The sequence below is a fragment of the Dromaius novaehollandiae genome, chromosome 2 (genome assembly GCF_036370855.1).
Source record: "Dromaius novaehollandiae isolate bDroNov1 chromosome 2, bDroNov1.hap1, whole genome shotgun sequence".
Lineage (NCBI taxonomy): Eukaryota > Metazoa > Chordata > Aves > Casuariiformes > Dromaiidae > Dromaius > Dromaius novaehollandiae.
This window is the reverse complement of record NC_088099.1, coordinates 113,187,613-113,202,643: the sequence shown is the minus strand read 5'-3', so window position 1 is coordinate 113,202,643 and position 15,031 is coordinate 113,187,613. Positions and strand designations below refer to the sequence as shown.

Sequence of the window (15,031 nt, the reverse complement as noted above, 5' to 3'; positions counted from 1 at the left end):
ACCCCTAACATATCATTGCAGGTATTATTAGAAGCTACTTAAATAACACTGGAATTGCTTCAGAAGCACTTTTTTTTAAAAACACAGGAAAATGGTAAACACTTTAAATGTAAGCTGCCATTCCCTTTGCAGTTGTGCTTAAGAAACGAACATCAGGGACGGGAAGAAAGGTAAATACATGAATACAAATTCTGTCACGGAAATTGTATAGGATTATTGAACTCAGGAATAGAAGCTGTGTCTCATGGGCTGAAGTTCAGTTTCTTATCTTCTCTTCTTACAACCCTCTGTCTCAATTCAGCTATGAAAATGGATCATGTTGCATTCACTTTCTGTAACTTTACCACAGGTAAGAAGCTAACTCTGTGCTGTAACCGCAAGCCCGAGGCACTGAAGTACCGCCACACAGATCAACTAAGGTCCGGAAGAAGCGCATCTACCTTTGCTGAGCATGGAGCTCAAGTTAACAAGCCTTGACTACCTTAAGCTATCTCCTTCATAGACGCGCATTTCTTAAATTGGACCGTATAGGCGAATGCCATGTAGACTTTGCACAGAGTTCAGAGTATAACATTAAATTCAGCATTACGCCTGACTGCATCCATTTGTTGTGACTGCATGGTGCAAGTGAGCACTCTAGCAATAGCCTACTAGGCAACATGCAGCCCTGCATCTGACCAATATGACTCAGTTCAAACTCTTTAAGTGTAATTTTGAGAAGTGTTATGCACATGCTGGTACAACGACTTTCACGAGTTCAGCACTTCTCCAAATCTTACCACAAGTATTTCAGATTAGGCTCTCAAACAAACCAAAAGCCCCAATACACCAGGAACCCTTCAAGAATTCCAGCTCAAATAGCAAGAGAGCTTTTGTAAGTCTCTTCTGCTCTGAGAAACTCAATACTAAAGGATACACAAGCATTTAACCTGTCCTGACCAGTATTTTGTAGAAAAATCACAGCTATACTCAAATCTTTGCTTAGTTCTTTTGAAAGTGATTTATGATAGCTTTCTCCAGCTATGACTGCATATAGGTAGTCTTTTGCTCAAGGTGTTTTTATAAAGATTGTCGAATACAGTTGCTAAAATAGATTCTGTTGAAAAAAAGTCTACAACACTTCCAGTAACAAAGCATTTTGTAAAAACAGCTGTTTTCACCTGAGATAGAGGACCCTCATAAAGACCATTTTATGGTCACTGGTAAAACAAAGCACTACATGCCATTATCTACTTGCACTGAGAAAACTACAGAACAATTTCACACATACATTCTTCAGAACAGACTAAAGAAAGTCTCAAGTGGCTTTTAACCAACCAACACAATGAGTTTAAACTGCAGATTTTTCTCCCTTCTATTACACAAGTTTTGTTATGAAAAATACAGCTATCAAAGGACACATACCTACAGAGCTAAATAAAATATAAAACCTATAATGATCGTGCTGTATTAGCTATGGTATTTAAAAGTGAACAGGATAAATCAAAAAAAACATACTTACATGGACTAACATCTCTGTATCTGTTTCGATTTCTGTTTTCTGGGTATTTTGCAACTCTATGAGGGTAGTCACTAGATTTATGTCGAATTTCCTTTAAAAGACAAAAATTCAGTTTAGTTATAACCAGTAAGCAGATTAAGGCTAGTGTTCTACAAATCCTATGCAAGACTTTCAAGATTATTAATTATTAACATTTTTAAATCAACCTTTACTACAACTTATATTATTTTCACTCAGGAAACCTCTGCCTCATTCTTGGCCAAGCTGTTGCCATTTAGACCTTTCTACGTTTGGCTACCACCACAAAACTATCATAAATACAATTTGGTAAGCAACTGACGTAGCAGGAACAAAGAGAATATCAGGTATTTGTTATGCTTACAGTTTACCTCAGACTTGCATGTTATCTCCCATGGCAATATGGGAGTCAGATAAACTAACTGCAGTATACCAATAGCTCCTGTACACCAACTGGCAGCATAAATCTGCACAAAAATAACTGAATTCATGACTTTATGGCTGCTGTAGCAACGACAAGACTATTGTAGATGGTTTGATGGTTCAATCCATATAGTTGTAGTTAATATATGGGGAAACAATTCTAAATTCACTGCTGTCAACCCACATCCAAATGAGATCACAGCCGGCTTCCTGCCCAGGCATTAATGCAAACCTTTTGATAATCTGCATTTGGAAGGCATTCAAACATACAGCTTTACACACTATTTTAAGGAGTAATACTATTCATACATTCTGAATGATGAATTTTATTAATGTTTTGCCTCTAATGAAAGCAGAGTATCTTTTCCACAACTTCACCTTCAAACAGCACTGAGATATACAGATTTATCTAGTGTAGACAACTCTGAAAACTCTACTACGGTGCTATTGACAAACAGCTTTCAGTGAATCTAACTGTGCCTTTATATTCTGTACCAATGCCATCTCAGAAGATATGCTGTAAAACACAGAATTTAAATATTTTATTTTGAATTCTTCTGTTTTTAGAAGCTGCTGCTATATGTAGTCATTATGCACTAAAGGGCATTTAAACTACCCTTTACAACTAAGCAGTCCTTCGTCTTCTTTCCCACTATCACAAAAAAGGTCTTCTCAAACTTCTGAAATAGTCCTCTGCATACTCTCACATAACAAACATAAAGGTCTTTAATAGAAATCCAATATACATAGGGAATCTCCATTTATTAGTGTTCAGTGTGTGATGTTACTTTAAATGCAGCAACAGTCTATAAAGACCCTAAACCATAACACAGAGCAGCAACAATTCTTTGCATCTTTGTATAAAAATCACTTGATTACATGATTAAATTTTTATTTTGATACAGCACATTGCAGCTTGTCTTCTCCTCTAGTTCAAACATCTTACAAGCTTTGGGAGCAACCATACGCATGGTCAATAAATGCGTCTGTTAAGCATTCACTGAAGAGTTCCCCAAAATGTAAATTTTGTATTATTCCATAAAAGGGTACAACATATTTTGTTTCTAAACATATCAACATCCTCTGTGCACAACAACAGACCTGTAATTTGGTTACGAGACATTAGACCAGTTAGAAACACTATTATAGTAATGGGGCGGGGGGGACCGGGGGGGGAAACTTTGCTCAAGAGAAGTGAACCTAAGTAAGACCAGCTCTAAAATCAGTTTTCCTTAATACAATCCAGCCTTCGCAAACTGGAAGAAACAAACTAGATACCACATGTAATGTAAGGCATGTTACACAAGAAAAACTTGCATAGAAAAAATAAATGGCGGAAAAAGTGTTACTTATTCAGTCCTTAATTCAGACTAGACAGAAGCTCCAGGAGTCAGCACAAGTACTCCAAGCTTTAACAAATTTTACCACAAGTCTCCTCAAACACATGGAACTGCACAACAAATTTACAGAGCTGGTCTCAGCAGAAAGGGCAAGAAAACCTTAACACCCAATTGTTTTTTTTTCTTGAGAACTTTTCTTCAGAGAAACTTGTACCTTTCATCGCAAATATATGCTTCCTATACACCACTGCCATAGGAGAACACACACCATAGGAAAATTCAGTGTAAAAACAAGTAGTCAGCAATTACATTATTTTCTGCGAGTTTGTGCTATGCAAGAACAGCATTTCCTTTTTTTCCCCTTTAACAGATCTGTATTCTCTGCTTTTAATATAAAACATTTACATTAAGTATACTGAAAAATTCCTGAGTTTACAGACCTACAAAACCAGGAAGTGGTAAAATCTTAAATGCAAAATCTTTATTCAAGAAAACTGTACAACACAGCTATAAGTAAAACTAGAAAAATCCATAAACAAAGTTTTGCAGAGCTTAAAATACAATTTCCTCTTGAGTTTACTTCCCCAAGCATAATTGAATAACATTAATATGACTTGGGAAAGCTGTATTAGCTTACTTATTCAGTCTGGATATACCAGACATAATATGCAAGCACATTTTTACCTCATGAAAAATACTGTTTGCAGAATTCTTCCCACACTTTTATCACAGAAAAAAATATGTGAAATTTATTGTTATCCCCTGTTCAATTCAAACCACTGTTCTGTTCCATAATACATTAGAAATAACATATTCAAAGTACACACACATATAAATCAAATGTAGGGGTGATTTAACAGAGAAAAAGCACAACTTTTAGTTAGTAAAGAGCACCTTCGTTTTAGGTCGTTTTTTCTCAGTTGTGAAAGAACACTGTAAAACACATATTGGCTTAAATAACCGTAGTAGTACAATAGCATTTATAAACTAATTTTAGACAACGGACTCGAGGCATATCATTATGGCCGCTGCTAATCAGTGATGTTTCTGGGGGGAAAAAAAGAAGAGCAAACATCTTATTTTCTGCGAAACGATCGAGCTGCTCCTGCCCCGGGCAGGTTAAGGTAGCTGCGACACGATGGGAGACTTATAGAAAGCCGAGGAGCCACTTCGCAGTCACTAGCCGGGGGAGCGGCGAACTGAGGGCTGATGACAAGCGCTGGCCGGATCAGTATTATTAGATACAACTTGCCACCCAGGCTGGAAAGCGTGGGGAAGACACCCCCACCAGCCCAGCTAACCCCGCACTTCGCCAGCCGCTGCCCCCTCCGCGCCCCGCCGCAGAGAGGCCACCGCGCATGCGCAGCGCACCCCACGGGTCGCCTGCAAGCCGCGCGCGTGCGCGTCACCAAACCAGGCCGCACTGCACATGCGCACTGCCCTGCCCTCGCCCCCTCCCGAGAGGGGAAAAATAAAAGGAGCCCTCTCGGAGCATGCGCGCTGCCTGCCCGCAGTTTCGCTGCGCGCACCTGAAAACCAGTCGTGGCCCAACGACTTCCGCTCCCCGCCGAGGCAGCTCATACCGGCAACGGACACCGCCGGCTCGCGGCCCTCTCTCCGCCCCCTCCCCCCCCGGCTGACAGAGGGCCGGCGCCGCCCTTCGCTCACCAGATAACGTGCCTGCCAGTCGTTAGTGGCATCGATCTCCTGGAACTCCTGCTCGATGATGGCGGACATGGCGGCGGCGGCCGGAGCGAGAGTAGCCGCCCAAGACCGATAGGCTCATACCCCCCCGCGCGCCGCCCAGCACACGGGAGCGGCGAGCGCGCTCGGCTCCGCCGCGCGCGCACATACGCTCGCAACGGGTCCCGCTACCGCCGGCGCCAGGCGCATGCGCACCCCGCGCCTCCGCCTGCCGGGCCACGCCCTCGGGGAGGGGGGAAAGCACCTGGGGTGACGTCACGGGGCGGGGCGGGCGCGCAGGTGGCTGCGGGGAGTGGCGCCCTAACGGTTGCGGGGACGCCCTAACGGTTGCGAGGGGCCTTGGCGTGGATGGTCTCGGGCCGGAGGTTCTGGGTGCCCCTCACCTCGTCCGCCCTCTCCGTGCGAGAGCTGGGAGCAGGGAGGTGCTCGGCACCGTTTCGGCTGTAGCCGCAAAGGTGCAGTTGTGGAAGGATGGCAGGCCGCGTGGCCAGAAAGCCTTTTCTTTACTCGCGAAGTAGTTGCTGGCTGTTGGTTGCTTCCCGTGTGATCAAAAGACTAAAAGATGCTCATGTTTCAGCTGGAGAAATAGCACTGTTCAACCATAATCGGTGACACAGCGCAAATCACGAGTCCTTGACCCAATTTTATGCTGTAATGATTGAATGGACTGTGTTCAGCATGCACTTTCAGTCTCACACACATCATGTAGCTCTACGCGATTCAGCTTTTCCACGTTGCCTATTTTAAAAAGCAGAAGTACAAAAATACAAATGTGTCAGACAATCAAATCACTGTAACTCATATCCTTGTTGCAATGTTAAAAGCAGAAATACAAAAATGCAAAACACACCAATCCTCTGTGATTGCTTCAAAAAGAAAGCCCTTTATGAAACAGCTTCACAAACATTTAGCAAAATTAAAGGTCATACAAAGTTTAGCAAGGGCTCAATTGCTCAAGCTTCAGGGAAATCTGCTTTACCAATTAACATAATAGAGAAGTGCTTTCAGCTCTGTAGGCAGGCGAGCTGCCCTTCAGACCTCTGCCCAGATCTCCGATTAACATACAGAGATTGCAAAACGCATGATGTTAATTAGCGCAAGAAAGGGGAAGAAACGCGAGTCCTGGCCCCCCGTCTCGTGCCACGGTGAAAGCTGCTGATGCCCAGGGGCTTGCTGCCCCTCTGCCCGCCGTTCGCTTCAGGCTGCGCCCTGGCCCACCTCCGTCACCTCGGCAGTTCCCCTTGCCGCTCTTACCACCCGCGAGCGCTTTACACCTAAAACCCCCTGGGTTTACTCAGAGCAGCAGCATGAGGAGTGTGGGCTGAGCATGGGGCTCCTGCCGTTGGTAGGGTGCTGGCGTAGCAGTGTTAGCCGGCTGCTCGCGGCTGGAGACGAGGCCTGGCGTTGGCGTTGCCCTGTGCGACAAGTCTGAAAGCCCCGGGCTGGGGAGAGGCGGCTGCGCCCGTGACGGTGACTGCAGCACTGGGCGAGCTGAGCCTGCGCTCCCCTCTGCACCGTCGTTTTATAGCTGGAAAGCGCAGGGACAAGGGGCAGGTGGCGTTATATGAGAGGAGCCTGTGTGATTACACAGATATGTTTTTTGAAACATTTCTATTTCCACATCCAAATATTTGCCATCAGCCATTGCATTTCCCTCCCATCTGGGGGTTGCAATGCAGTAAAGTGCTCCAAATCCAGCAGCTGAGGTGCTCTCTCACCTTATATAATGAAACTCTTTTATTTTTTACACCCTTTGGGGGACTGTGTGTGACATGCCTCTGCATAGCTGATGGGACATTAAATATCGGTAAGTTCACAGCATGTTTTCCCAGGCACCTGAATGAAATCCTCAGTAATTTTCCCTTGAATTGTGAGTCCAAACTTTGAAAGATATGTAGGGATTAGCTTTTTCTCCTGCAAGACTGAGGGACAGGTTGTCGGTTGTTTTGCAGGTATGCTCTCATTAATGAACGTGCTACATGTGATTATTTGTGAAATAGAAACCAGACAACATCTGTGATTTATGTTTCTGATTTAGGAGAGCAGAGAAGAATTTAAGTGCCCATCCTCAATGTGAAGATTCTTTTTAATTAAAAAAAATAGTTCTTTAAATCCATGTTTCAAAGGACAAAAAGTGTTCTTGACCTCTGGGAAGTGTGATCTTGCACAGGCTGTGTGTAGGAAAATAAACAGAAGTTCAGAAATGTCTGCGAAATAACAAACCTTAAACAAATTAAAAACATACAGCTTCCTCACTGATTTTTAACCTTGAGCAGACTTTTCTCTGGGCGTGAGCTTGCTGACTGGTCCACATTTGTAGGCAAATGACATAACTTACTGCAGCACAGTGTCCTTTCTCACCCTCACCCTCGGGAGCTCCCAGCCACCACAAAGCTATCACGAAGCCACCACGAAGCCCCTGACGCAGATCTGTCTGACGCAGATCTCAGCCAGAGGAAGCACCCACCACTGTCATCGGTCCAGAGAACAGAGTGATGTTGCCCAATGACATGTTATTTTCTCTTTGTTTTGGTGCAAAGGCCAGGGAAGGCTTGGAGGTTGCTGCCCTGTTGTGCGTGAGAAAACATCACGCTTGGGTCCAAGGACGGCTCTGGCAGCTAAGAGCGCTCCGCGCGTCTCGGCTGGGCGGCTCATTGAGCCATAGGCGAGTTTTGAGAAGGATGTAGGAGGAGTGGTAGTTTTGATACAAAAGCACATGATTTCTGCTCTTCTGATAAGCAGCTGTGTATTAGAAGCTTATGCTTGTCTTTGCTTATGATAATTGGGGATGTAGCTGATATTGTGAAAGCAACTTATAATACTAGAAGAGGGGGTTTTATGTAGCAGTTATGTTTAGAATCTGTAATGCAAACCAGTGCCTAGAGACAGCTCATGGAAAAGTAAAGTAACTGTTTCTTAATTGTGATTTACGTGTGGATTAGAAGAGCATTAACTGGTAAATCAGGGGGTTTCTGGAAAAATTGCCATCTTCTGATCTTTGGTGATTATTTTTTACTGCAAACATTCTGAAAATGTTGTACTACTTCTCTGTTTCCTGGGAACTAAGCCCAGGAGAAGCCCAGGACTACAGTTATAAAAGTCTGTGGAGGAAAATTTTATCTACAACATAAACTCAGTACACTCATTAGAAAAATTTATTTATTCTATTGCTAATAGTATCTTCCAGTTCTGTACTAGTTGTGCAGTCAACCCCAGATGAACTACTATATAAACTCTTAAACTCTTGAGATAGCATGAGACATACGCACAGTGGGATAATGGAGTTGCTGGAATGTGTGATATATTATTATTGTTTTCTGTCTTAGTATAAAAACAAGCAAGTAGTTATTTCAGTGTTTTCCTGTTAAAATGCCTGCCTTAATTTGATAAGCCCCTTGCTGTGTTGGCAAACAGAGAGTCATCCCAAAGGATTTGGTACCCACAACATTTCTGATCTCAGAATTGCTTTTGGTACCCTGGAGAGAGTTATGTACCCTGTACAGTACTGTCTGCATAGCAAATGTAAAGGCTCTTGGTGCTTGCTTATCTAAATGAAAAAGACCAAGTAAGGTAACTTTAAATGTTGTTTGCCCAGTGACCTTGGCCTAATAATTAACTTTAGTACCACTCTGGAGTGGACTAAGCGCTTATTCCTCCACATTGTCATTTTTGGGTCATTCACCGGAAATTGCCTAAGTATCACTTATTGGAAATGATCTGTTTTGTGCTGCTTTTCTGAGAATCATTTTGGATATTGGTAGATGAAGAACAAGTTCTTCCCTGAGGTGATTTTATTCACAAGTACACTCCATATCAATATTAGCCTTTAAGGAATAAAGCTGTAATGTGCTTAAGCTTGCCAGGGTGTGAGAGCATGGGAACATATCATTCCTGATTTACGTCTTATGGCTCAAGGCCTAAAGCATAAGTGGATCCTCCCTTCCCCCAAAGAGTTGGATAGGAATGGAAACCCAGAAGGGCTGGGCACACTTTTGGCATCTGGTAGGGAGCAGGGGAAGCTGAATAAAAGGATCTGATGGTCAGGATGAAACAGGGTTAATTTATTCTGTGCCTGTACAGTGGAGCCTTACTCTTCCCGACACTTGGGGACTGTATTCCTTGTTTAGAGGAATGTGAAAGCTGCCATCACTGAAAGTGTTTGCCAATGCAAATATCTTTCTTCAGTTATACTGTTGATTCCTTCCCCCTCAGTAGTATTTTGGCATAAAACAAAATTAATAAAATAACTTTAAAATGTATGTAGCAAATTAAAAATACTTGTAGCAGCAACAGTGGCAGAAGCGCAAGCAGCCCTAACAGGTTAGTATTCGGCTAAGCAAGTCTATCAGCTGTAGATCCACAATAGTGGTAGTGTCCAAAGTGTGTTTAAAAAATGGCTGTGTTGTAAAAGTGAAGGAATTATGGAAGTAGTAATTATGCTTTGACAAGAAGGACAGCCCAGCTATGCCTAGAGTAAGTGATTGCCCTGATCTAACACTATAGCTCGAGCTCCGGATAGAAGAAATTCTTGGCCAAGTCAGAAGGGAAGGGCTAAGCTCTGTTTCAGAAGTTGTTTTATAGTCCAAAGATTTTGTGCCAGTCCATATGGCATTGCACTGCTATGGTGAAGCTGAAATAATTGTGGAGTGTGATGGGGAAAACGCAGCTGGCAGAGGTGCCAGAACAAGCAAATGCACAGGAGCTAGCAGAGAAGGCAGCAGTATGTCTGATGGGTAGGAAGGTGTTCGTCTCTGCTGTGGCTTTGCGAAGTGTCCCTCCAGCAATGTAAGCTGTGAGGGGCAGTTGGCCCCCAAACTTCATGCCTGTGAGCCAGTGCACTGGGAGGGGTGTGTGGCTGCAGGAAGAGGTGAATAGCCAGTTACTGAGAGAGAGATGACTCCAGGTTATTATTCGTATTGTTTGTAGAAAGCATCTTGCTTTTGGGGGATGGTTTGTGTATGCTACTCATTTTTTTCCCCTCTTTGTTTTCTACCCCTAGCTATGGTGATGTTTATTAAAATCATAGTTTGCAAGTCAGAAAGTCTAATTCAGTGAGTGTCCAGAATGGGTTGATGCTGTCATTCCACATTCCTGGTTGGAAGGTCATCAATCCAAAAAATTTTACCTGATCTCTGGTACTGTTAATTAAAACCTCTTTAAAGTTGGTGGGTTTAGAGTTAAGTGGTATTTAAATTGCATTTAAATTTAAGCTTTGGGATTTTTGACTAGAAACTGCATAGTCATATACAGAAACTTCCTATAGATGACACAAAAATTTCACATTGAAAACTTACACAGGGTTCCAATTGTTGAAGCTCACTAGTTTATCAAATTTTTAAATGATTTCCTCCTCCGATTTATTAGGGTTGCTCTATGTTTAGATCATTTCTAATCTCACAGTTATTATTCCAAAGCATTACTTTACATTACTGTATGATGGTTAAAGAGGTGTCTAAGTACAGTTCTGAAAGCAGCTTTATGTTGCTTGGTGAGTCTTTAATTCCTGTTCTCTCATAAGTTTGAAATGATATTATCATGATCTTCTAACTTGTCTGTAGCACAGACTCTGTATTATAGTGGCTCCATGCTTGATTACACATGTTATTTTCATCTGCACTCAAGCTTATCTTCCACATTACAAAATTAAGGACATTCTTTGAATTACAGTTGAAAAGATCACAATGCACTACTCATATCACTGTTATTTGCTAGGACAAGTTCTTGTAAGAAAATACTATTTTGGCAGAAGATGATTTTGTACTGAGTAATATCAGTAAATGTTTCTGTTATAATTTTGTGTTCTCAATTTTATGTTCCATTTTTTCGTCAGGGTTTCCCAGCATCTGGACATAGCAATTATATCTATTTTCATGGGTATAAACATCTCCAGATTGTGTTTGCCTTTTTTTCTGATAGATTCAAGCAAAGTTGTAAAAGTCTTTTTGTCAATGTGATTTAAAATTGTAATCTATTTTGTAATTTATGTTTCTGCATTAGACAACTTGAAGTGCTCTTAACAGGAGAGGGTTTTCTTTTACTACTACCTGTAATAATTATTTAAAAATCATATTGTTACCAATTTTGTAGCAATTTAAATCCACCACGTGGTAGTGAGCCTTCAACATCACTTTTGTCTTCTCAGTCCTCTCAGAGGTAGCTCTGTGCAGGATTTGAGATATCTTTGTCTGTTTTTAAATTGACATTAATATATCTGATTTCATACAGTTTCCCGTATAAGCTTGTTCTACTGAGATAATCAGCAGCCCTGTAGGAGCCACATTCTCTGAGTCACTGTTTTGATGGCAGGGCTCCATGAATGTGTGGCTAGAGCTTTGTCTGCTGAGATGTTCTGGGGTAGGTTGTACAGAGGAAGGTGTTCACGCTTGTTAGTTTATGAAGACATTGAACCTTTTAAGGACCGTGGAATACTAGATAAAGTTTTGCAGATCTACACTTACAAGTAAGGAGGAAATAGACTTTACTTGTTGGTGGCAAAGAGCAGTGAAGAAATTGCTAATTTGACAGGCAGTATGATTCCTTAATGAAAAGAATTAGTAGTGCATGTAAAATTTATCTTTCCTTTTGTCTTTGATAAAGTGTTATAATAATGCATTTGCAACTAATCTACCAAAGTAAGGAGCCTTACAAGAATCTATGTTTTGGATAACAATTATACTACAGTTTCTGAATACATGCTATTTGGTGCAGGCATTTAAAATGTGTGATTCATCTCCTCATGGCTTATGAATTGCTGTAACTGCCACACCAGTTTGTTTGTTTTCTCAAAGAAAAGAAAACATAGTCAAAGAAGGATCCATAGCAGAAGTTTTCCATTTGGAATGCTGTCAAAGTCTTTAACATCTCATTTTAGCCAGTGGAACAGTTCCAGCAGTTCAAGTCATGACACTGCTACTTACTGGAATTAATAAATTGGGTAGAAAAGCACACTTGTACAGCATGTGTTCAGTATCCAAATGGGTGTATCAAATTCTTTGCGTCTTTTGAATTTTAGATCTTTTTCCCACTATGTCACTGCATGCAAAGAGATGTCACTAGATATCAGAAGATACTATTTTTCAAAACTTTGTGATACCATTTCTCAAACAGAACGCTGCAGCTTCTTTAGTGGCAGACACTAGTAATTTGCCACAAAGAAAAACACTTGTTAAGGGGCCCTAGTTCACCATTTTTTAATTTGTCACACTTTCAGATGAGAAATGCCTTGGTTATGTGTCAGATCACTCAGAGACAGATTCCTCTCCAGACACAATTTAAGGATAAAATAATGCGTTTACTCAAAAAACAGAGACTTACAGTAATGGAACAATGTTACAGATAAAGTAACAAAGCATTTGTTAAGATTATATTTATCAATAAATATCTTCCAAAGTCACTTCAGCATCTCAGCTAACTTCTAACTCCCTTTCTTTTACACTGATTTGGGAAGCTCTATTCACTCAAAATGGATTTTCTTTGTCTGAAATGGCTGTTTCACTCTTTACCAGCCTCCTCTTACGCACTGAAAAGGAAAGGAGGGAGGCAGAGCAAAAGCTAAGAATTTTCTTGTATCCCACTGCAAGCAAGACCTGCTTAGTTTTGCCCTTATTTTTTCCTTATTAACAAAGATTTCTTTGAGTCTTGTGACTAGATTCTTCAAAGTGATTCCGTGAGGAGGGAAGTGCATATTTAACTACCATAGGCCATCTGCTTACCTCCACAAGTTCCTACCTTCGCATTTCTACTGCATATCATAATCACTACACTCTTGATTTCACAGTCCTTCTCTCTTGACACATTAGTAATGCCTTATACATAATGTTATGAGATGTAATAAATGTAAAAATAATTTCTAGATTCAGATTTTTTTTTCTCCTGTGAATATGATATAAAGAATATATGACACCAGCAGTGGTAAAACTAGAAATAGGATACATTATTTGTGAAACTCTGCTGTACATACACTCTTTGTTCTATGGGTTTTCCTTGGGGAACAACACAAACCCTGTGATACCCATATTTCTGGGTCCCATACAAAGTGGAAAGGATCATTCACATTTAATTTCCATCAGCCTTGGAAAGTAGGATGAGGCAGATAGCTGGAGGAGATAACTGCATCAGCAGTTGCATCTAAATCCACTGTCAAATATGCATTAACATTGTGCAGTATTAATACAGAGTATAGATAGTTCTCTCACAGCAAGTGGAATAAATGGTGAGTATCTTTGGAAAGGAAGTTCCAGTGAAATAATTCAATGATTATGTTGTTAAAACCTATATATGTGCCTCTCAGGGTAACATTAAAAATTTCCCTTCTCGTCCTTTTACCTCCCACTCTTTGCTAAGAGAAAAGTATCTGGGAATTCTTTGTTCAGAGGAGTGAATCACTAATAGATTCAATAATAGATTAGATTACTGAAATCTATGCTGCAAATTATAATAACCACATTACTCTAATTTGGAACTTATATGCAGAGCATTTTATCTAATTGTTTTATAACATGAATTACATTTATATATATGTATTTTAAATCTACCAAACATTACTGGAAGTGATGGAAATTAAATCAACTAGAACTACCAAGTGATGAATTATATTTTTTCCCCAATAACTTTTAAATATTTCCATAAAGAGTAGGGGCAGATATACCACTCTGCCTTTAACTATATGAGGAACTCTGTGAAGTTTACCTCTTTCAACATTAGAAAATAGCATTTTGGGGGAAAATGGAAATAATATTTTAATGTTTGACTAATCTGTGCAAGTCAAGAGACAATGGATGAATAAACATCATGCATAGAACAACTCTAGTCAACATTTTGCATGTGTGGATACTCTGTGCATAATATTGGTATATAGAGATACCATCTTCGCCTGCCATCCTCCCACATAGCAAGGCAATATGCTGTGAATTCTCTTTGTATCTGAGATGTCTAAAGGTCATCTGTTAGGCTCAAAAGTTATGCTCAGTACTTGGGGACAGTGCCTCAGCCACTCACCAAAGATTCAGAAACTGTATTTCAGCTTGATCAAAAGCAGATAATTTTTTTGGAATGGTGAGTAATTGTGTTGGTAGAAATTATGCCTGTTAGGCATACATTGCTTTCTCCACAATAGGAAATGCGAGTTACCTTGGGCATGGAGCAGTTGCTAGTAATTAGTGTCACTTCTCTGGCCTTTCTTGAAAAGAGTATTCACTGTTTATTCAGCAGTTGCTAACAGGCATCCACAATAGAGCTGTGTGGGAATGCTCAAAGTGCCATTATTCCTAAGGCATGATGTGCACATGTCTCAAAATAGTCAAGAACTCTTTTGAATGTGTTCATATGGTAGATGCTCTCTTGGCTTTGGACTGTGTTTATTTTGACGTGTCTAGAGCTTTCAGTTTAAATGTCTGTCACAGCACAAACATCCATTGTTCCTATGAGGCCAACTAGCCATGCTAATTAGTACAAGTAAAGTCTGTAGAAAATAGACCAACAATGTGCAGACCTGATTCTCGTCTCGTAATAGTGAAGTTTAGACATAATTTAATTGAAAATATGTAAACAGGAACTATGACCTTACAGGCTTTTTGTACTAACCCTTTAAAATTATGCAAATTCTTTGCTGAATCTAAAATTTGGTCTCTTGGGTAATCTCTCCTGAAAGCAATTCCCCTTGCAGATTTCTCCTTGTTATGATTCAGATCTAAAAGCACCTCCGGGTCGAGACATGTGATGAGTAGAGAGGCCAGTGATGAATATAAAATATGTTAGGTCACAGCTTTCTCTTCAGATTGGGAGTGCAGCCTTGTAGCTGATATAAAGCAGCATTTTTAATTCATGAGAATTTTGCTTTTGGGGGGAGTGGTCTTAATTGAATGAAACAAAACATTTTCAAAATTTCCAGTGAATAGGAATTCATTAGCTCTTGCAGGCATTTATCTTCTAGGAATTAAAGTACAGATTTCCCTGGAATCTTGTCTGGGATTTCATTCAATATTCTTGATCCAGGTGTTTCAAATGCTTTAGAAACAATGAGCTATTATTTTCAGAATAAATTTTA

At 40.6% G+C, this 15,031-nt stretch overlaps 1 protein-coding gene across 3 annotated transcripts in view; it reads right to left on the bottom strand.

Annotated features, from left to right (window-relative positions):
- PTPN2 (protein tyrosine phosphatase non-receptor type 2) overlaps positions 1–5,226 on the bottom strand; it is a 34,377-nt gene extending 29,151 nt beyond the window's left edge. Inside the window, exons 1-2 of one of the 3 annotated variants that reach the window (XM_026094319.2) lie at positions 4,963–5,226; positions 1,502–1,592 (exon numbers count right to left, since the gene is read on the bottom strand). In XM_026094319.2, the coding sequence (XP_025950104.1) occupies positions 1,502–1,592; positions 4,963–5,019 (148 nt within the window). In that variant the 5' untranslated portion in view covers positions 5,020–5,226. Of the gene's footprint in view, positions 1–1,501; positions 1,593–4,950 lie in introns of all 3 variants that reach the window. The other 2 variants (XM_026094318.2, XM_026094320.2) reach the window with 2 other exon arrangements.
- Between the last annotated feature and the right edge of the window lie 9,805 nt (positions 5,227–15,031).